This window comes from Argopecten irradians, chromosome 4, assembly GCF_041381155.1.
Source record: "Argopecten irradians isolate NY chromosome 4, Ai_NY, whole genome shotgun sequence".
Taxonomy (NCBI): Eukaryota; Metazoa; Mollusca; class Bivalvia; order Pectinida; family Pectinidae; genus Argopecten; species Argopecten irradians.
The window spans coordinates 51433740-51457935 of record NC_091137.1 but is presented as its reverse complement, the minus strand read 5'-3'; the positions used below and the strand labels follow the sequence as shown (position 1 = coordinate 51457935).

At 34.4% G+C, this 24196-nt stretch overlaps 1 protein-coding gene across 1 annotated transcript in view; it reads right to left on the bottom strand.

Annotated features, from left to right (window-relative positions):
- Positions 1–19522, bottom strand: part of LOC138322352 (uncharacterized) — a 143045-nt gene extending 123523 nt beyond the window's left edge. Inside the window, exons 1-3 of the mRNA XM_069266392.1 lie at positions 19465–19522; positions 15668–15934; positions 8852–8931 (exon numbers count right to left, since the gene is read on the bottom strand). Coding sequence (XP_069122493.1) covers positions 8852–8931; positions 15668–15934; positions 19465–19522 — 405 coding nt within the window. The remainder of the gene's footprint in view (positions 1–8851; positions 8932–15667; positions 15935–19464) is intronic.
- Positions 19523–24196: the final 4674 nt, after the last annotated feature.

The window sequence follows — 24196 nt, the reverse complement described above, 5'->3', positions numbered from 1 at the left end:
ATTTAGTATATTATAGACAGAGGTGTACATGTATACTGACAGATTTAGTATATTATAGACAGAGGTGTACATGTATACTGACAGATTTAGTATATTATAGACAGAGGTGTACATGTATACTGACAGATTTAGTATATTATAGACAGAGGGTGTACATGTATACTGACAGATTTAGTATATTATAGACAGAGGTGTACATGTATACTGACAGATTTAGTATATTATAGACAGAGGTGTACATGTATACTGACAGATTTAGTATATTATAGACAGAGGTGTACATGTATACTGACAGATTTAGTATATTATAGACAGGGGTGTACATGTATACTGAGATTTAGTATATTATAGACAGAGGTGTACATGTATACTGACAGATTTAGTATATTATAGACAGAGGTGTACATGTATACTGACAGATTTAGTATATTATAGACAGAGGTGTACATGTATACTGACAGATTTAGTATATTATAGACAGAGGTGTACATGTATACTGACAGATTTAGTATATTATAGACAGAGGTGTACATGTATACTGACAGATTTAGTATATTATAGACAGAGGTGTACATGTATACTGACAGATTTAGTATATTATAGACAGAGGTGTACATGTATACTGACAGATTTAGTATATTATAGACAGAGGTGTACATGTATACTGACAGATTTAGTATATTATAGACAGAGGTGTACATGTATACTGACAGATTTAGTATATTATAGACAGAGGTGTACATGTATACTGACAGATTTAGTATATTATAGACAGAGGTGTACATGTATACTGACAGATTTAGTATATTATAGACAGAGGTGTACATGTATACTGACAGATTTAGTATATTATAGACAGAGGTGTACATGTATACTGAGATTTAGTATATTATAGACAGAGGTGTACATGTATACAGACAGATTTAGTATATTATAGACAGAGGTGTACATGTAAACTGACAGATTTAGTATATTATAGACAGAGGTGTACATGTATACTGACAGATTTAGTATATTATAGACAGAGGTGTACATGTATACTGACAGATTTAGTATATTATAGACAGAGGTGTACATGTATACTGACAGATTGTAGTATATTATAGACAGAGGTGACACAGGTGTACATGTATACTGACGATTTAGTATATTATAGACAGAGGTGTACATGTATACTGACAGATTTAGTATATTATAGACAGAGGTGTACATGTATATACTGACAGATTTAGTATATTATAGACAGGGTGTACATGTATACTGACAGATTTAGTATATTATAGACAGAGGTGTACATGTATACTGACAGATTTAGTATATTATAGACAGAGGTGTACATGTATACTGACAGATTTAGTATATTATAGACAGAGGTGTACATGTATACTGACAGATTTAGTATATTATAGACAGAGGTGTACATGTATACTGACAGATTTAGTATATTATAGACAGAGGTGTACATGTATACTGACAGATTTAGTATATTATAGACAGAGGTGTACATGTATACTGACAGATTTAGTATATTATAGACAGAGGTGTACATGTATACTGAGATTTAGTATATTATAGACAGAGGTGTACATGTATACTGACAGATTTAGTATATTATAGACAGAGGTGTACATGTATACTGACAGATTTAGTATATTATAGACAGAGGTGTACATGTATACTGACAGATTTAGTATATTATAGACAGAGGTGTACATGTATACTGACAGATTTAGTATATTATAGACAGAGGTGTACATGTATACTGACAGATTTAGTATATTATAGACAGAGGTGTACATGTATACTGACAGATTTAGTATATTATAGACAGAGGTGTACATGTATACTGACAGATTTAGTATATTATAGACAGAGGTGTACATGTATACTGACAGATTTAGTATATTATAGACAGAGGTGTACATGTATACTGACAGATTTAGTATATTATAGACAGAGGTGTACATGTATACTGACAGATTTAGTATATTATAGACAGAGGTGTACATGTATACTGACAGATTTAGTATATTATAGACAGGGTGTATGTATACTGACAGATTTAGGTGTTATAGACATGTACATGTATACTGACAGATTTAGTATATTATAGACAGAGGTGTACATGTATACTGACAGATTTAGTATATTATAGACAGAGGTGTACATGTATACAGACAGATTTAGTATATTATAGACAGAGGTGTACATGTAACTGAGATTTAGTACTGACAGATTTGTACTGTATACTAATTTATATTATACAGAGGTGTACATGTATACTGACAGATTTAGTATATTATAGACAGAGGTGTACATGTATACTGACAGATTTAGTATATTATAGACAGAGGTGTACATGTATACTGACAGATTTAGTATATCATAGACAGAGGTGTACATGTTAGTATATTATAGACAGAGGTGTACATGTATACTGACAGATTTAGTATATTATAGACAGAGGTGTACATGTATACTGAGATTTAGTATATTATAGACAGGGGTGTACATGTATACTGACAGATTTAGTATATTATAGACAGAGGTGTACATGTATACTGAGATTTAGTATATTATAGACAGAGGTGTACATGTATACTGACAGATTTAGTATATTATAGACAGAGGTGTACATGTATACTGACGAGATTTAGTATATTATAGACAGAGGTGTACATGTATACTGACAGATTTAGTATATTATAGACAGAGGTGTACATGTATACTGACAGATTTAGTATATTATAGACAGAGGTGTACATGTATACTGACAGATTTAGTATATTATAGACAGAGGTGTACATGTATACTGACAGATTTAGTATATTATAGACAGAGGTGTACATGTATACTGACAGATTTAGTATATTATAGACAGAGGTGTACATGTATACTGACAGATTTAGTATATTATAGACAGAGGTGTACATGTATACTGACAGATTTAGTATATTATAGACAGAGGTGTACATGTATACTGACAGATTTAGTATATTATAGACAGAGGTGTACATGTATACTGACAGATTTAGTATATTATAGACAGAGGTGTACATGTATACTGACAGATTTAGTATATTATAGACAGAGGTGTACATGTATACTGACAGATTTAGTATATTATAGACAGAGGTGTAATGTATACTGACAGATTTAGTATATTATAGACAGAGGTGTACATGTATACTGACAGATTTAGTATATTATAGACAGAGGTGTACATGTATACTGACAGATTTAGTATATTATAGACAGAGGTGTACATGTATACTGACAGATTTAGTATATTATAGACAGAGGTGTACATGTATACTGACAGATTTAGTATATTATAGACAGAGGTGTACATGTATACTGACAGATTTAGTATATTATAGACAGAGGTGTACATGTATACTGAGATTTAGTATATTATAGACAGAGGTGTACATGTATACAGACAGATTTAGTATATTATAGACAGAGGTGTACATGTATACTGACAGATTTAGTATATTATAGACAGAGGTGTACATGTATACTGAGAGATTTAGTATATTATAGACAGAGGTGTACATGTATACTGACAGATTTAGTATATTATAGACAGAGGTGTACATGTATACTGACAGATTTAGTATATTATAGACAGAGGTGTACATGTATACTGAGATTTAGTATATTATAGACAGGGGTGTACATGTATACTGACAGATTTAGTATATTATAGACAGATTTAGTATATTATAGACAGAGGTGTACATGTATACTGAGATTTAGTATATTATAGACAGAGGTGTACATGTATACTGACAGATTTAGTATATTATAGACAGAGGTGTACATGTATACTGACAGATTTAGTATATTATAGACAGAGGTGTACATGTATACTGACAGATTTAGTATATTATAGACAGAGGTGTACATGTATACTGACAGATTTAGTATATTATAGACAGAGGTGTACATGTATACTGAGATTTAGTATATTATAGACAGAGGTGTACATGTATACTGACAGATTTAGTATATTATAGACAGAGGTGTACATGTATACTGACAGATTTAGTATATTATAGACAGAGGTGTACATGTATACTGAGATTTAGTATATTATAGACAGAGGTGTACATGTATACTGACAGATTTAGTATATTATAGACAGAGGTGTACATGTATACTGACAGATTTAGTATATTATAGACAGAGGTGTACATGTATATACTGACAGATTTAGTATATTATAGACAGAGGGTGTACATGTATACTGACAGATTTAGTATATTATAGACAGAGGTGTACATGTATACTGACAGATTTAGTATATTATAGACAGAGGTGTACATGTATACTGACAGATTTAGTATATTATAGACAGAGGTGTACATGTATACTGACAGATTTAGTATATTATAGACAGAGGTGTACATGTATACTGAGATTTAGTATATTATAGACAGAGGTGTACATGTATACTGACAGATTTAGTATATTATAGACAGAGGTGTACATGTATACTGAGATTTAGTATATTATAGACAGAGGTGTACATGTATACAGACAGATTTAGTATATTATAGACAGAGGTGTACATGTATACTGACAGATTTAGTATATTATAGACAGAGGTGTACATGTATACTGACAGATTTAGTATATTATAGACAGAGGTGTACATGTATACTGACAGATTTAGTATATTATAGACAGAGGTGTACATGTATACTGACAGATTTAGTATATTATAGACAGAGGTGTACATGTATACTGACAGATTTAGTATATTATAGACAGAGGTGTACATGTATACTGACAGATTTAGTATATTATAGACAGAGGTGTACATGTATACTGACAGATTTAGTATATTATAGACAGAGGTGTACATGTATACTGACAGATTTAGTATATTATAGACAGAGGTGTACATGTATACTGACAGATTTAGTATATTATAGACAGAGGTGTACATGTATACTGACGATTTAGTATATTATAGACAGAGGTGTACATGTATACTGACAGATTTAGTATATTATAGACAGAGGTGTACATGTATACTGACAGATTTAGTATATTATAGACAGAGGTGTACATGTATACTGACAGATTTAGTATATTATAGACAGAGGTGTACATGTATACTGAAGATTTAGTATATTATAGACAGAGGTGTACATGTATACTGACAGATTTAGTATATTATAGACAGAGGTGTACATGTATACTGACAGATTTAGTATATTATAGACAGAGGTGTACATGTATACTGACAGATTTAGTATATTATAGACAGAGGTGTACATGTATACTGACAGATTTAGTATATTATAGACAGAGGTGTACATGTATACTGACAGATTTAGTATATTATAGACAGAGGTGTACATGTATACTGACAGATTTAGTATATTATAGACAGAGGTGTACATGTATACTGACAGATTTAGTATATTATAGACAGAGGTGTACATGTATACTGAGATTTAGTATATTATAGACACGAGGTGTACATGTATACTGACAGATTTAGTATATTATAGACAGAGGTGTACATGTATACTGACAGATTTAGTATATTATAGACAGAGGTGTACATGTATACTGAGATTTAGTATATTATAGACAGAGGTGTACATGTATACTGACAGATTTAGTATATTATAGACAGAGGTGTACATGTATACTGACAGATTTAGTATATTATAGACAGAGGTGTACATGTATACTGACAGATTTAGTATATTATAGACAGAGGTGTACATGTATACTGACAGATTTAGTATATTATAGACAGAGGTGTACATGTATACTGACAGATTTAGTATATTATAGACAGAGGTGTACATGTATACAGACAGATTTAGTATATTATAGACAGAGGTGTACATGTATACTGACAGATTTAGTATATTATAGACAGAGGTGTACATGTATACTGACAGATTTAGTATATTATAGACAGAGGTGTACATGTATACTGACAGATTTAGTATATTATAGACAGAGGTGTACATGTATACTGACAGATTTAGTATATTATAGACAGAGGTGTACATGTATACTGACAGATTTAGTATATTATAGACAGAGGTGTACATGTATACTGACAGATTTAGTATATTATAGACAGAGGTGTACATGTATACTGACAGATTTAGTATATTATAGACAGAGGTGTACATGTATACTGACAGATTTAGTATATTATATAGACAGAGGTGTACATGTATACTGACAGATTTAGTATATTATAGACAGGGGTGTACATGTATACTGACAGATTTAGTATATTATAGACAGAGGTGTACATGTATACTGAGATTTAGTATATTATAGACAGAGGTGTACATGTATACTGACAGATTTAGTATATTATAGACAGAGGTGTACATGTATACTGACAGATTTAGTATATTATAGACAGAGGTGTACATGTATACTGACAGATTTAGTATATTATAGACAGAGGTGTACATGTATACTGACAGATTTAGTATATTATAGACAGAGGTGTACATGTATACTGACAGATTTAGTATATTATAGACAGAGGTGTACATGTATACTGAGATTTAGTATATTATAGACAGAGGTGTACATGTATACTGACAGATTTAGTATATTATAGACAGAGGTGTACATGTATACTGACAGATTTAGTATATTATAGACAGAGGTGTACATGTATACTGACAGATTTAGTATATTATAGACAGAGGTGTACATGTATACTGACAGATTTAGTATATTATAGACAGAGGTGTACATGTATACTGACAGATTTAGTATATTATAGACAGAGGTGTACATGTATACTGACAGATTTATATATTATAGACAGAGGTGTACATGTATACTGACAGATTTAGTATATTATAGACAGAGGTGTACATGTATACTGAGATTTAGTATATTATAGACAGAGGTGTACATGTATACTGACAGATTTAGTATATTATAGACAGAGGTGTACATGTATACTGACAGATTTAGTATATTATAGACAGAGGTGTACATGTATACTGACAGATTTAGTATATTATAGACAGAGGTGTACATGTATACTGACAGATTTAGTATATTATAGACAGAGGTGTACATGTATACTGAGAGATTTAGTATATTATAGACAGAGGTGTACATGTATACTGACAGATTTAGTATATTATAGACAGAGGTGTACATGTATACTGACGATTTAGTATATTATAGACAGAGGTGTACATGTATAACGATGAGATTTAGTATTATAGACAGAGGTGTACATGTATACTGAGATTTAGTATATTATAGACAGAGGTGTACATGATACTGAGATTTAGTATATTATAGACAGAGGTGTACATGTATACTGACAGATTTAGTATATTATAGACAGAGGTGTACATGTATACTGAGATTTAGTATATTATAGACAGGGGTGTACATGTATACTGACAGATTTAGTATATTATAGACAGAGGTGTACATGTATACTGACAGATTTAGTATATTATAGACAGAGGTGTACATGTATACTGACAGATTTAGTATATTATAGACAGAGGTGTACATGTATACTGACAGATTTAGTATATTATAGACAGAGGTGTACATGTATACTGAGATTTAGTATTTTAGTATATTTAGTATATTATAGACAGAGGTGTACATGTATACTGAGATTTAGTATATTATAGACTGAGAGTATATTATGACAGTGTACATGTATACTGACAGATTTAGTATATTATAGACAGAGGTGTACATGTATACTGACAGATTTAGTATATTATAGACAGAGGTGTACATGTATACTGACAGATTTAGTATATTATAGACAGAGGTGTACATGTATACTGACAGATTTAGTATATTATAGACAGAGGTGTAGTACATGTATACTGACAGATTTAGTATATTATAGACAGAGGTGTACATGTATACTGACAGATTTAGTATATTATAGACAGAGGTGTACATGTATACTGACAGATTTAGTATATTATAGACAGAGGTGTACATGTATACTGACAGATTTAGTATATTATAGACAGAGGTGTACATGTATACTGACAGATTTAGTATATTATAGACAGAGGTGTACATGTATACTGACAGATTTACTATATTATAGACAGAGGTGTACATGTATACTGAGATTTAGTATATTATAGACAGGGGTGTACATGTATACTGACAGATTTAGTATATTATAGACAGAGGTGTACATGTATACTGACAGATTTAGTATATTATAGACAGAGGTGTACATGTATACTGAGATTTAGTATATTATAGACAGAGGTGTACATGTATACTGACAGATTTAGTATATTATAGACAAGGGTGTACATGTATACTGAGATTTAGTATATTATAGACAGAGGTGTACATGTATACTGACAGATTTAGTATATTATAGACAGAGGTGTACATGTATACTGACAGATTTAGTATATTATAGACAGAGGTGTACATGTATACTGACAGATTTAGTATATTATAGACAGAGGTGTACATGTATACTGACAGATTTAGTATATTATAGACAGAGGTGTACATGTATACTGACAGATTTAGTATATAATAGACAGAGGTGTACATGTATACTGACAGATTTAGTATATTATAGACAGAGGTGAACATGTATACTGACAGATTTAGTATATTATAGACAGAGGTGTACATGTATACTGACAGATTTAGTATATTATAGACAGGGGTGTACATGTATACAGACAGGGGTGTACATATATACTGACAGATTTAGTATATTATAGACAGAGGTGTACATGTATACTGAGATTTAGTATATTATAGACAGAGGTGTACATGTATACTGACAGATTTAGTATATGATATCCATCTGCTTCTCACTTACCTCTATATCATAGGAAGTGTTGGCCTGTAGACCGGAGATAATACACACCATTTCCGTTGTGTTTTCTACAGTTCTATCCCCTAGAATTACACAATGATATTAAAGGATTAACCTCTTACTTTATTTAGTTTATGAGATGATAAACCCAATGGAGCACGAGGTAAATTGCGTAAACGCGAAGCGTTTACATACAATTTAACCACTGCTCCATTGAGTTTATCATCTCATAAACTAAACAAAGTAAGAGGTTAATCCTTATATTTACAATATTTGTTTACAACATTGAAATAAATCTGAACGTCAGATTCAATCATTAACTGTGTGTTATTCGACGTCAAAATTATACTACCGTCATGTTTACCCATGCACAACAGCCATTCTTAAAACAGCCGTTGACGGACAGCTTAGTCCTGCCCCTTTTCTCCATGACAACACAAAAAATAGTTCTTATATTTCAGTTATTTTATTCAAGCCAAATAACGATGAAATATATATTTTCTCATTGCTTTTAGTTAACATATAAACAGTAATACATAAATTCAAACAATATGACAACAAGAGATCCCAGAGGGATCTTGGCGCCCACCAAAGAATGATCTATGTCTAACAATGGAAAGAGGGATCTTTTCCCTGCTTTTCAAAATTTTTCAAACACACTACATATAAAACTTGAGACAGATCGCTATACAGTGGACCCTCGATAATCCGGACACCTTCGTTCCAAGCCTAAACCGTCCGGATTACGAGTTTTCCGGATTGCCGAATTCCGTGTTCTTAGTCAATTAAATTGGCACGTACGAGTTACTCCCCTTGACCTTGTAATCGATGATAGGCTTTTATGTAATATACGTGTATCATAATTAATACTTCGTTTGTTATGATTTATAGGTATTTTTATATCATTACGTTAAAAATATTGAATAAACGTATTTCTTCTTCAAAATACGAAACCTAAAGCCATTGTTAATTGTGTACTATGTATGCATCTTGATCTATCGTACGGCAAATTGCCTAACAAAGGATCAATATCATCTACGTTCTTGGCATAAAAAAAAACTATGATAACAAATAGTTGTGAACATTTTATAAACTCATATAATTGTTATTTTGTATAATGTGTGTTTTTAATGACCATTTCTACAAATCTTTGCTTTCTGACTTACAGACGTTTGTAACAACCACGCGCCCGTTCACGTCTAACTTCGTGCACAATGTCACACACGTGTAAATGGCATATGCCGTAGCCTTTATATCTTATACCACAGACGATGAATTCGAATAGATTCACATACATTTAAAATTCTTATTAATTTTGTGAGTATTATCTCACTTTATTGCATTCCATACTCATAGCGATATATTCTGCATGCGAAACAAGTAAGGTATCTACAGCATACGTACCTGTACCCAAGCTCAAACTGCATGTTTAAAAGTGTGTGGCTAAACATATATTGCGTATCTCAATAACAACACTGAAGTTTGATCTCCTATAGAAAACCAATGAACCGTTACATGACTGCATGTACCCGTCTGAAAGGTGTTCAGGTAAACGCCCATGGCTATGACCTGGCAGCCGTCGTTATGACAACACACTCAGTGTCAAGTGATTGTGTGTATTGTACACATGACTGAAGCTGGCCTTGGATTTTCTCGGCACGTGGCGACAACAAATTGTCCGGATTATTGCGGGAATTTATTAACGAAAATGACATTCCGTTCCCAAAATGGAGTTCCGGATTCGGAATACGAATTTCCGGACTAGTGAGTATAAATAACGTTACGGAAATCCCTTCCCTGACATTTCCGTTCGGATTGTGAGTTTTCCGGACTACCGGCGTCCGGATTATCGCGGGTCCACTGTAGTACTTTCTAAGAAATAGTGGTAACAAACTTCAACAATGAAATCTAAGATGCCGGCTGGTTGGCCATCTTGTTTACCGATCAGTCCCGAAAGGCATTATGGATCAGTCCTTAAAGGTACTATATACAACTAGGGTACAAGGGGAAACTATGCATGGAATTTGAGAAAGATCCCTTCAGTACTTTCTGAGAAATAGCGATAACAAACTTTAACTATCAAAATCCAAGATGGCCTCATGTCGGCCATCTTGTTGACCGATCGGTCCCAAAATGCAACATGCACAACTAGGGTCCTAGGGAAACATACATATGAAATTTGAGAAAGATCCCTTCAGTACTTTTTGAGAAATAGCTGTAACAAACTTTAACTATCAAAATCCAAGATGGCCGTCTGTCGGCCATCTTTTTCACCAATCGGTCCCAAAATGCAATATGCACAATTAGGGTCCTAGGGGAACCTACATATGAAATTTAAGAAAGATCCCTTCAGTACGTTTTGATAAATAGCAGTAACAAACTTTAACTATCAAAATCAAAGATGGTCGCCTGTCGGCCATCTTGTTGATCGATTGGTCCCAAAATGCAATATGCACAACTAGGGTCCTAGGGGAACCGACATATGAAATTTGAGAAAGATCCCTTCAGTACTTTCTGAGAAATAGCGGTAACAAGAATTGTTAACGGACGGACGGACGGACCACGGACCACGGACCACGGACGAAAGGCGATTTGAATAGCCCACCATCTGATGATGGTGGGCTAAAAAGATGGTATAAATGAAGAGGGACGCTGCGGATGTTTGTATACGAGTTATGCGGCCAATGGCGCGAAAATGTCATATCAGCTGATGATCAAGCGATGCTGTGCACTCCACACGTTTAGTTGAAATTAAACGTGCAGTTATTGAAATTACTGTTAATAAGCATCCCAGAACTTTGCACAGATGACATGAACGAGATGGAAGCATTGTAAGTCGGCCGAGTTACTGTTGATGGAGGCCTAACAGCTGGGACGCGAGAATGATTGGGGATTTGACCTAGATTTCTGGGAACAACCGCCATGTTTTCTGTGTCGCCTCCATTCATAGACGAGAGAGTGGAGCTGATGGAACGTTTTTGTGCAGACGATCAATCGCACCTGTAACTTCGGACACTAAGTATATTCATAAAACCTGTATAGACATCACTAAAATGTTGTTGCCAGTTATAGTCTTCATCCATACACGTGTGTGGGGCATTCAAGTGACACGTTTTATTTTGAACATGGCATTCTCGCTCTTTCTATGTGTAAACACTTCACAAAGATGTCCTAAGTTGTCCAATGCAATAAATTTATAGCTGATCGGATATCTGTTAAGTATCAGATTGATGTGAAACAGTATTTTATTAGCGTCTGCAAAGACAAATCGTCACAATCTGGCACAAAAATTGCATGAAATTAGTTGATTTTTTTTCAGCAAAAAATGTGGGGGCGCCCTTATTAGAGGAGGCGCTCTAAATAGGGAAAATACGGTATATCGGCCAAGATAAAGTCTAGATTACAAAAACAGTTGTTTTATAAAACACACGCCAAATGGATAAATCTTTCTTAAGTTAAAACTTGTCCTTATATGTCATTAACTAATTGCTTGGTTAGAAATAAAATAAAATAAATCAGAAGGTGTTACTAATTTGCCTTCAAGATTCAATTTTATTACAAAACGTTACATGTGGGGAAAATTTTCGCAATCGAGCGAACTTAGCGTAATAAGCGTAAATTGCCCCCTCGCGTAAATTTCCACGATTACAGTAATACAAGAGATCCCAGAGGGATCTTTGCGCCCACCAAAGAATGATCTATGTCTGACAACAGAAAGAGGGATCTTTTCCCTGCTTTTCAAACTTTTACTGCATACTATATAAATATATATGAAACTTGAGAAAGATCCTTCCAGTACTTTCTGAGATATGTAGCAGTAACTTCAAACTTCAATTATCAAAATCCAAGATGGCTACCTGTCGATCATCTTGCTGACCGAAAATGCACTAGACCCCTTGAGGAACCTGTACATGAAATTTGAGAAAGATCCCTTCAGTAATTTCTGAGAAATAGCGGTAACAAACTTTAATTATCAAAATCCAAGATGGCCGCCATTCGACCATCTTGTTGACCGATCTGTCTCAAAATGCAATATGCACAACTAGGGTCCTAGGGGAACCTACATATGAAATTTGAGAAAGATTCCTTCAGTACTTTCTGAGAAATAGCGGTAACAAACTTTAACTATCAAAATCCAAGATGGCCGCCAGTCGGCCATCTTGTTGACCGATCACTCCCAAAATGCAATATGCACAACTAGGGTTCAAGAGGAACCTACATATGAAATTTCAGAAAGATTCCTTCAGTACTTTCTGGGAAATAGCAGTAACAAACTTTAATTATCAAAATCCAAGATGGCCGCCGGTCGGCCATCTTGTTGACTGATCACTCACAAAATGCAATATGCACAACTAGGGTTCAAGAGGAACCTACATATATAATTTGAGAAAGATTCCTTCAGTACTTTCTGGGAAATAGCAGTAACAAACTCTAACTATCAAAATCCAAGATGGCCACCAGTCGGCCATCTTGTTGACTGATTGGTCCCAAAATGCAATATGCACAACCGAGGTCCTAGGGAAACTTACATATGAAATTTGAGAAAGATCCCTTCAGTACTTCCTGAGAAATAGCAGTAACAAACTTTAACTATCAAAATCCAAGATGGCCGCCGGTCGGCCATCTTGTTGACCGATCACTCCCAAAATGCAATATGCACAACTAGGGTTCAAGAGAAACATGTATATGAAATTGGAGAGAGATCCCTTCAGTACTTTCTGAGAAATAGTGGTAACAAACTTTAACTATCAAAATCCAAGATGGCTGCTGGTCGGCCATCTTGTTGACTGATTGGTCCCAAAATGCAATATGCACAACTAGGGTCCTAGGGGAACCTACATATGAAATTTGAGAAAGATTCCTTCAGTACTTTCTGGGAAATTGCGCTAACAAACTTTAACTATCAAAATCCAAGATGGCTGCCGGTCGGCCATCTTGTTGACTGATTGGTCCCAAAATGCAATATGCACAACTAGGGTCCTAGGGGAACCTACATATGAAATTTGAGAAAGATTCCTTTTGTACTTTCTGAGAAATAGCGGTAACAAGAATTGTTAACGGACGGACGGACGGACGGAAGGACGGACGGAAGGACGGACGGACGGACCACGGACCACGGACGAAAGGCGATTTGAATAGCCCACATGGGCTAATAAATGCCGCTCGAGACTGAAAAGGAGAAACAATCGCCGACATCTGCTGTAAATAATCAATTTGAATCATTAGTGTGGAATAATTCAATGAAACTTTTTGAAAACAAGAGGCCCATGGGCCTTAACGGTCACTTGAGTTTTTTTTTAATGAAACAAAGACATATAAATACTAATATACTGGCCCTTGAAGTTGGTCAGTGATTTTATAAATTTGAGGGGCCGCGGTGGCCGAGTGGTTAAGATGTACCGACATATTACCACATGCCCTCCACCTCTGGGTCGCGAGTTCGAATCCCATGTGGGGCAGTTGTCAGGTACTGACCGCTGGTCGGTGGTTTTTCTCCGGGTACTCCGGCTTTCCTCCACCAACAAACCTGGCACGTCCTTAAATGACTCTGGCTGTTAATAGGACGTTAAACTAATCAAACAAATTATAAATTTGACTTTTTTATCTATGAAGAGTATTTGCTTCCATCAAACCTGTGAACTCAGAAGATTTTTTGAAATTTTAAGTCACTTTGACCCTGTTTGGCCCCACCCCTCTGGTCCCCCAGGGGGTCAGCGAGGACTGATATGGATGTAAAGATACTATTTCTCAGGCTAATAATTCTAATCAAGTTTGATTAATTTCCTATGAAATAATGTTCTCCCCAGGGAGAAACGTGAGACCCAAGGGTCATATAATTCACAATTTTCATAAAACACCTTAAGACCTTTCTATCTATATAGAGTATTTGAGACTATACTATTTCCAGAATTAAAAAAGAAGATTTTTGAAGTTTTAGCCTATTTGCCCCTTTTGGCTCTGCTCCCAGGGGGTCGACCAGGGCCAATATGGATATGATATTAAAATGCTATCTCAGGCTAATGATTATAACCAAGTTTGACTAATTTCCTATGAAAATTGAGCAAAAAATGCTCATAAATGTGTTTTCCCTATATAAACTATAGCAAACTTGACCCCCTCCCCAGGGGGAAACGTGAGACCCCAGGGTCATAAAATTTATACTTTTTGTAAAGAACCATAAGGACCTTTCCATCTATGAAAAGTATTTGATTCTATCATTTCCAGAATTTTTTCTTGGTAGATAGTGTACCCGGCCCTTAGAACCTCAGGAGGGTCCCATCTAGACTTATCTTAGTAGACAGTGTAGCCCTTAAGGACCTAGACTTACCTTGGTAGACAGTGTAGCCCTTAAGGACCTAGACTTACCTTGGTAGACAGTGTAGCCCTTAAGGCCTAGACGTACCTTGGTAGACAGTGTAGCCCTTAAGGACCTAGACTTACCTTGGTAGACAGTGTAGCCCTTAAGGACCTAGACTTACCTTGGTAGACAGTGTAGCCCTTAAGGACCTAGACTTACCTTGGTAGACAGTGTAGCCCTTAAGGACCTAGACTTACCTTGGTAGACAGTGTAGCCCTTAAGGACCTAGACTTACCTTGGTAGACAGTGTAGCCCTTAAGGACCTAGACTTACCTTGGTAGACAGTGTAGCCCTTAAGGCCTAGACGTACCTTGGTAGACAGTGTAGCCCTTAAGGACCTAGACTTACCTTGGTAGACAGTGTAGCCCTTAAGGACCTAGACTTACCTTGGTAGACAGTGTAGCCCTTAAGGACCTAGACTTACCTTGGTAGACAGTGTAGCCCTTAAGGCCTAGACTTACCTTGGTAGACAGTGTAGCCCTTGAGGACCCCGTTGGGGTGCTCAGGAGGGTCCCAGCCTATCTTTAGTTGAGTTATTGTACATCCCAAAACCCGTAAATTCTGTGGAGCACTAGGAATGGACTCCTCTGTGATAATCATTGCAAAGTCGCTGAACGGACTTTCGTCTCCCTCTGTATAAGCTCGAAGTTTGTATGAGTACTGAGTGCAGGGTTGTAAATCAGAAATGATAAATTCTAGTTCTTTTCCAGTGAAAATGCATTTGGTAGCTGAAAGAAGGAAATTGATAAGGTTTTTACCATAAAGAATACAATCAATCCTGAAAACTATAGTATGAAATAAATATTCTCATGCCAGTGTTAAGTGTCCGTCTGTCTGTCCATCTGACCTTCCGTCTGTCTGTACGTAGTCCATCCATCCGTCGATCTGTCTGTCTGCCCGTCTGTCTGTCTGTCAGTCCCGATATTAGTTTCCAGATGATAACCTGAGAATGGATGGATGATTGATGAAAATTCATACCATGTTAGCTTATAAGGTAACACAGCCTGGGATTAGGTGTCTGACTGTAATAGTTTGTAGGGTTCAGCAGGGGACATGTATTACTTCAGCAACACTTTCTGTAGTAGAACCCGAACTAATATGCTTTCAGGTCGGGTACAAAATGGTCCCTATGTGTGCTAGTGGAGGCATGTCGCAGTGAATCACTCCGAAAACATTTTCTATGCTTTTATCAGTTTCCAATTATTTCATGCTCGTTTCATTTTTTGTGTTAAGCCAACATAACAATCATTAGTAATATCTATTTTACCTCACCTCAATATCACAATCTGTAGAAATGTACATTTTTCCTTTGAATAAAACTGAAAAGCCCCAATGTAAAGCAAATAATATCTAATTTTGACTTAAATCTTTTATGCGCTGCTTAGTATATAAAGGAATTGACTCAATAACATGAAACCAAGGTGTAAATAGCTTTTTTCAATTTTGTTGACTTTGCTCCACAAGCAGTAATGGGCAACAATTGTAGCTTTCAAGACAACAGTATAATCTGTCTAGATTTAACTTTTATCTAACAAGAGGTCCTGTTGATGGGCCTTAATGATCACCTGATTTCTGAAATACATAGTCAGGACTATTGTGAGCATAGAATTTTAGATAGTGGCCCGAATGTTACACAAGAAACAAACCTTTGGTAAAATAAAACAAGAGGCCCATGGGCCTTAACGGTCATCTGACTATTGGCACAAAACAACATATAGTCACATATACAGTAGTGGCTAACAATTAAAGTGATACAAGCTTTAAGTTTCTGAAATATTTGATGACTTTGACCTTAAAAGTAGGTAAAGGTCATTCATTTGAACAAACTTGGTAAACTTTATCCCAGCATGTCACAAGCCCAATTAGCTGGAATATTGTAGCTCAAAAGACTTTTAGACAGAAAATGGTATCGTCTTTAAAGTGTACACGAAATGGTTTGGTATATAAGGCTTGATAAATGTGTCATTGTATAAAATTTAGAATTGAGAAAGTACGAGTTTCATAGCGAATACGGTATTAGAGATAATGCAACTTTTCTCTAGAACACACCTGAAGCCCCAAGCCATTGACCCCGATTCGGGACCCCTGACCTGTGACGTCACGAGGACAACGGGACCTACTCTACTCGCATAAGATAGAGTGGCGATTTTCTGTGTCTGCCATCTAATATAAACTATCTGTTTGTAAATATCAATTTTTACAGACACAAGTACCTGTGTACATGTCCGATACCTATTTAATATTATCCTCAATCACAGATATGAGTTTGGAATACGCTTGAAAATAGGGATTTATACCATGCATATATTGATGTACCTGTCGTAGATAAATGAACATTTCTGCGCGATTTCTGCACAATTATACACAATATAATGTGTATAATAATCCACGTACGTTGTAAATCTACGGTATTTGGAACCACATATATATGAATATTATGTAAAGGATTCTTGACTATGTTATCCAAAACCCGACTCAGGTCGTTGTACTGGTCAAACCTGCTTTACAAATTTCTGACTTTTTCATATAACCTACCCATACGAATTAAAGATGCTCCACCGCCGACATAGCATAAATGATATTCATCATTTGAACAATAATTGGTGTTTAATCGTGTATATAATAGTCTAATTAACACAAAAAATAATATAAAATAATTTATTTTGCCTTTGGTACATGCGCATTCAGTAGTTCATTCCATATAGGATATAGTGCCACGGAATTTTTTCGGGATGCAATTAATTATTTTTCATATTTTTAACTTGAAGTAAAATTAGAAGCTCAAACTTTTCAATGGTGTGAAGTAAGTAACTTTTGTAACTGAAGAAAAATACTAAATCGTCTGCTCCTGTTTTTAATAGTGAAAAAATGCCATTTGTCAGCGGTGGAGCATCTTTAAGTTATGATTCTACACTGATTTTTTTGCATATATGTAAATGCATCTACCAATTGCGTTATATCTGAAATCGTTCCTTTTTTTTTTTTGACGAAATACATTCAGCTTTCATATAATACAATACATCCGACGACTTGTTGATTAGTGTCTTTTTCATTTCATTGAAAAAATAAATCATGCACAAGTCAGACGAAAAAAAGACTGAAGATGTCTATATCTAATCCAAGTTGCAGATATCAATTTAAGTACAGAACAAAATCAGAACTGTACTTCCGAATAGCCAATGTCGTGCTGCATTTAACTCTTTACCTGTATACTGCAGTAACTAAAATGCATGGTCAACCGAGACTAATGAGGGGGCTAATAACCAGATTACGTAAGAAAGGTGTTTAGTGACCTGTCACGCTTCGTTGATTAGCTCACGTCAGGTGTCAAAAGTAAGATCACAGGTAAGTTAGCGATGGACCATCATTTAATTGTTGTATAATGTAATATTTGTTTACACTTATAAATCCTTGGTTTACAGTAAAATATATCGTTCGAACATAACATATAACAAGTGTATAAATCACTAGATGTATACATAATTGTATATTTCAGAATGACCAATGTATACATTTGTCTCGTATATATGTTTCTAGTTATATGTATTTTTTTAACAGAAACTACAAAATTACTTACAAATGGCATGTCGAGAAAGAACAATACAAAGATGATGCACAATGTCAGAATTTTGATATTTCTGGTAGTTGCTAGATTTTGGATATTCAATTCTTTGTGAATTTTGGTCAATATCGATCATTATATAATACTAATAATGATAATCTATATGACCAATAAATGTACTGTTGAATATTGTTAATCAAAGTACTGAAAGTACTGAAGGAGGCGTAGCTCAGATTCTAGACAGGGTAATGATATATTGAAATATTAAAGATATATCATAAAAGAGGTAATAGTACATGTTCAGGTTATTTTCAATCAATATGGATTGAAATAACAGATTGAAAATTCTGTGCTTTCGCAGAATGACTGTTGTTTATTATAGAATAATGTGGATCAAATATTTGCAAATTGGTTAAATCATGGAAATGTTAAATCTTATAAAGTTGTTAAAAACAAATGCTCCAAAGATCTTGAAAATATTGTATGCGAAATAAATATGAACAATGAATAATGATATATAGAATAAAAATGATGCAAGACTAATATATATTCCTTTTGAAAGTTTGTGTTGGTTTTTACATGTTTTGAAATTTCAATCATGGTTTGAACTTTCTACCATCTGGGCAAAGTGTATGAAAGTGGTAGTTATGCTCCTGCTGAGCTCAGCATATACTGGCAGTAGAACGACTGGCTGACCCATTGTCAGTTTAATGTGACCAGGTGTGTTGGGATTCTTGGGTGTCTTCAGCGGCATGTTCCAGTGATATCATAATACATGTAGCACAATGAAAGGACAAGAGTTCCACTATACAAGAAGACCCAACAAATACAGCGCAGTCTGTGCATGCTACACACAACATACATTGGAGGCCGTCCATGCCATTAATGAACCCAACAATCAAATATTGCCAAATCCAGTGTCAATCTGTCAATGTTAACAACAGTGTAAGGTGAAGTTGAAATCAATGTCCAATTTCCTCTCAAGGGATATTCCATTAAAACATCTAACCCAACTCAGGATATTATAAACATTGATACCCCTGATTTCAATTTCAGAAGTTAATACTGGATTGGAATATTACATTTTGTTGCAATGAAAGTACTAGTTAAAGGAATTGTGCAGTCAAAAATTATAATTTCAGTTTATGCTGGAAATGGCTTTATTAGCACGTGTAGAAACCTCTCCGTGCCGCGCGCGACCGGAATAACCTGTAAACCGTCGATATCGAGGTCCAAACTTCTGACCGCCCGATTATGCATATGTTCTAGCTCTAAACCGTGTGACATCATAATAGTCCGTGGCTTATAGCTGTACTATAACTGATGTGCTATCACTTACATCGACGGTCACAGGAAAAGCCGATCAACAATTTTTTATGATTACTTTTGAGTGAAGTTAATCATTCAATAACTTTGGCTCGAATGTAAATAACTAAAAGAGTGAAATTCGATGTTTCAAATACTCTAATTTATGCTCTAATAACAGGTATCTTCGTGTAATTATGAAAGAAAATCCACACAGAAATAAAAGTTTCGATTTTTTTTTGTCGAGGAGTTCAACAACGAATAAGCTTTAATTACATAATATTTTCCTGTAGTCTGTATCTTTGATACATTGTGAATTACAAAGTTTGTGACTGTAAAATGAAATTTTATGAAACAATTTCAGAAATCCTTTATTAAAGTATTGACGTACATACCAGAAACATATATACATATATGTATACGGTGTATATGTTTCTGTACATACACACCGATGATTGATCATTACCAACATTGTTGCTAACCGAATAAATTGAGATACATTTATTACAATACCGTAAAACGTTTCAACATGTGGTAGAAAGAATTTATTTTTGATATTATAAAAGATCTAAATATTGCGATATTAGCAAAACAAACTATTTTTTCAGACTGTGCGGTCGCTTTCAATTTTTAATCGATATACGAGTAGATACCCCTATATAGATATATAATTAGCCATGTCTTTGGTTTGATGGTTATGTAATACCTGGGCCAGGATGTTGTTTACCTGTACCAAACGCCATTCATCGAACTCACCTGTAAGTACCTGGCCGCGGGCAATTTGCTATTCGGTGGACTATGTCGGGTATTTGCTATTGTCTTACTGTCAATCAGGTTAGGACATCCGTTAATTGGATTGTGACTTGAATTATGGAAATCCCGTACATCTATGCTCTAGGTTTTTTTTATTGTCACCTCCATTTTTAAAATGAAGATGTAAAAGCAAATGGAAATAAAATATCCCTGATCATACATGTACCTAGGAATATATATTACATATATATATGTCGTACACAGGTAAAACAATAATGGAAGTTGACTTATTCAGAAACAAAAATGGTTCTAAGAACTATTTCAACTAAAGATTTAACCTTAAAAATTATTCCAGTCTAGTACTGTAATTACGGAATCGTGGAATATAGCAATCACCCGTAATTTCTAAGGTTTTAGGAAAAATTCTAAGCATGTATTTTCATAGCTGCAATATTGTAGCTCAAAAGACTTTTTGACAGAAAATGGTGTCGTCTTTAGAAAGGTATAGTAGGCCGGGTACATATATACGTTCTAGTATTTTCACTGTTTCGAATCTACATGTATAGTCATACAAGAAGGGTTACAGCATTACCACACTAAATATACTTATATAAATATCACCAAGTATAATTTTGAAAAGGTACAACATTTCATATCTATTTATGATGCCTGTATACAAGTAATTTTATTTTTTCATTTGAACACAATGTGTGGTTACTTTTTGGATTATACGATAAATGTTCATATATCATACTATTAAATCTCGGTATGATATACAAAAGGATCGGCAATAGATATACTATTTTAAGGATTTAGTATAATTTTGAAATTATGAATTAAAATCTACACTTATACTGTAATTTAGAAACACATATCAGAAATATCATTGATGTATTTCTGCTTTTTAGTAAACGTTATGGATAAAGTTTCAAAGGCAACAATATAGATATACATATTATTTTCGGTATAAGTTCGGTATTGTCACTCCAATATCACATAACTAATAACCGTCCACATTTTACTTTTACTCAAAAACTGTGACGTATTTGCATCGTTATGGTAGAAATTTGAAATAAAAAACAATAATAAGTAATAAGATAGTGTTACATTATACTGGTTTTTTTTTTATTACACAGAAATTTATATAATATGCTATCTAAATCTCAGTCCAGACTGATCCGAACATCATTTTGATATCGCTATCAAATTGGACAGATTATCTAATCTAAAGTTAGATATATGCTTGTTTGAATGTTTGAAATGGTGTAAATGGAATGTTTTGAAACTGAAATATCTACATCAGTATCTCATTATCTCTGAACCGTAGTCGACACTACCCGTAAATCACGACCAAAACCAACCGATAGCGCTAAAAGCTAGGCGATTCGTTGGGTGGGACTTAATTTTTCATTCATCCAAAGCAATATCCTGACGTATTATCAAAACAATATTTTGGCTGCACAAATCCTTTAACATCTTAACGGAATATCCCTTTGTATAGAATATACAACATCTGCAAATAAACAAGATATTGTTAAAACAAGAAAAAAATACATTTCACCTTACATAAAAAAATATTTTTGTCTTACATAAAAAAAAAAAACATTTTTCGTCCCACATAAAAAAAATATTTTTCACCATACATAAAAAATATTTCTTGTCTTACACAAACTGTTTTACTTGAGCACGTAAACGTTTTACGTGCTCACGTAATAAGTTTTACGTGAGCACGTAAAAGAAAAAATATTTTTCACCCTATATAAAATCTTTTTTTTTTGGGGTCCTACATTAAAAAAAATATTTTTCGTGTCACTTCTGTGCCGCCGTACTTTTATGTTTATTTTTGAGAAATGTTTTGTTAATAATGTTGCTTCAGAATGAATCAAATTATACAGTGATGCTATCATTTCCAAATATTATTCGACATGAGGACTTCAAAAATTAATTAAAACGTTTACATGTCAGAAAATGGGCGATTTTCTCTGTCGGAAATACTCAAAATATTGCCGATTTTTTATAACTTAAACACAATATATGCGCAAATTACCTGAAATATCGTAAACAAACTAATCAATATTTGTATCGTGGCTCCATCAATATATTTGCTCTGTAAAACACTGTTATTGCTGCTTTGTCCGTGCCGATTCACCGTCCGTTCACCGCTTCTTTCACTTTCTATCGTTCCGAGTAATGTGTTTATTGTAGGATGTTAGTACATTATTTGCCGTTGAAAAATGCACGAAAATGATCTGATCAACTGTAAATGAAACATATAATAGGATTATTGAAGTTTTGACAGCAAGTTTTTAACAAAATTATCAACACTCACGGCTGTAAACTCGCCAGCCATTCCAGGACCAACACGGCGTCAGGTAATGGCGATAGTACGGGACCTCGCCGTTTTTCATGTACGTCAGATTTTCGTTCGGTCAAATTGAATAAAAAATCGTCAAAATCATTGTCAGATTATATCCTTTTAGGCCTGTGATATTTAAATATCATGACATCGTACTTATAATTACAAATATATACCGTAATATCAACAGCAGAAGCCATGATGGCGTCCCCGGTAACATGAGTGAAGCAGTGAACACATGTGTGATTTAACACTCTGCATTGGAGTGCGTCGGCAGAGTTTGTAACAGTTGTCTCCCTTTGTACGGACTGTTCTTGTTGACATGTTCGTTAGTTTGGGGAATTCTAGTTCATTTTTTATAAAATATTAGTGGATAGGCCTATCAATATTCGATTAAATACACGTAATTGAAAAGGCATTTATTGTCAGTTGAATTATTTTTACTTACAAACAAGTTTATATGCAATTACTGTTAGATTCGCGGTTTGCAAGTTAGTCTGCCGTAGGTTAGTAAGGCTAACAGATCTAGATGCAGCGCACTCACTAGTATAAGTACCGATATTGAGACACACTTTCGGTGAGAATAACTAATAACTAATTGTAACATTGAAAATAAGTCTAAAGTAATTAAGTGGGAAATTATAATGTGACTGAAACATGTAATAAACAGAGAACCTCTGACTGCTGTATAATACACAACGTACGTTGCAATACACAGTGTAAAGTTATCTCCTGTAGTTCCGGATACTGTCGATAGGATTACCAAGGTATAGTGTTCCGGTGATAATTGAAAACCAGAGTGATTACATGATGGCAGACTGCGCCTCCATAAAAAAAACGCATGTTCTCATACGTGTACATGTACATGTAGCTTTAACCCTTTAGCATTCAATCCAGCCAAATCCGGCCGTAGATTTATACGTCCTATCTGTTCAATCCGGCCGAATTCGGCCGAATCCGGCTGTGTGCACATTGCTATTTTTGTTGCTTGGTTACGCAAAATAAATAATCATA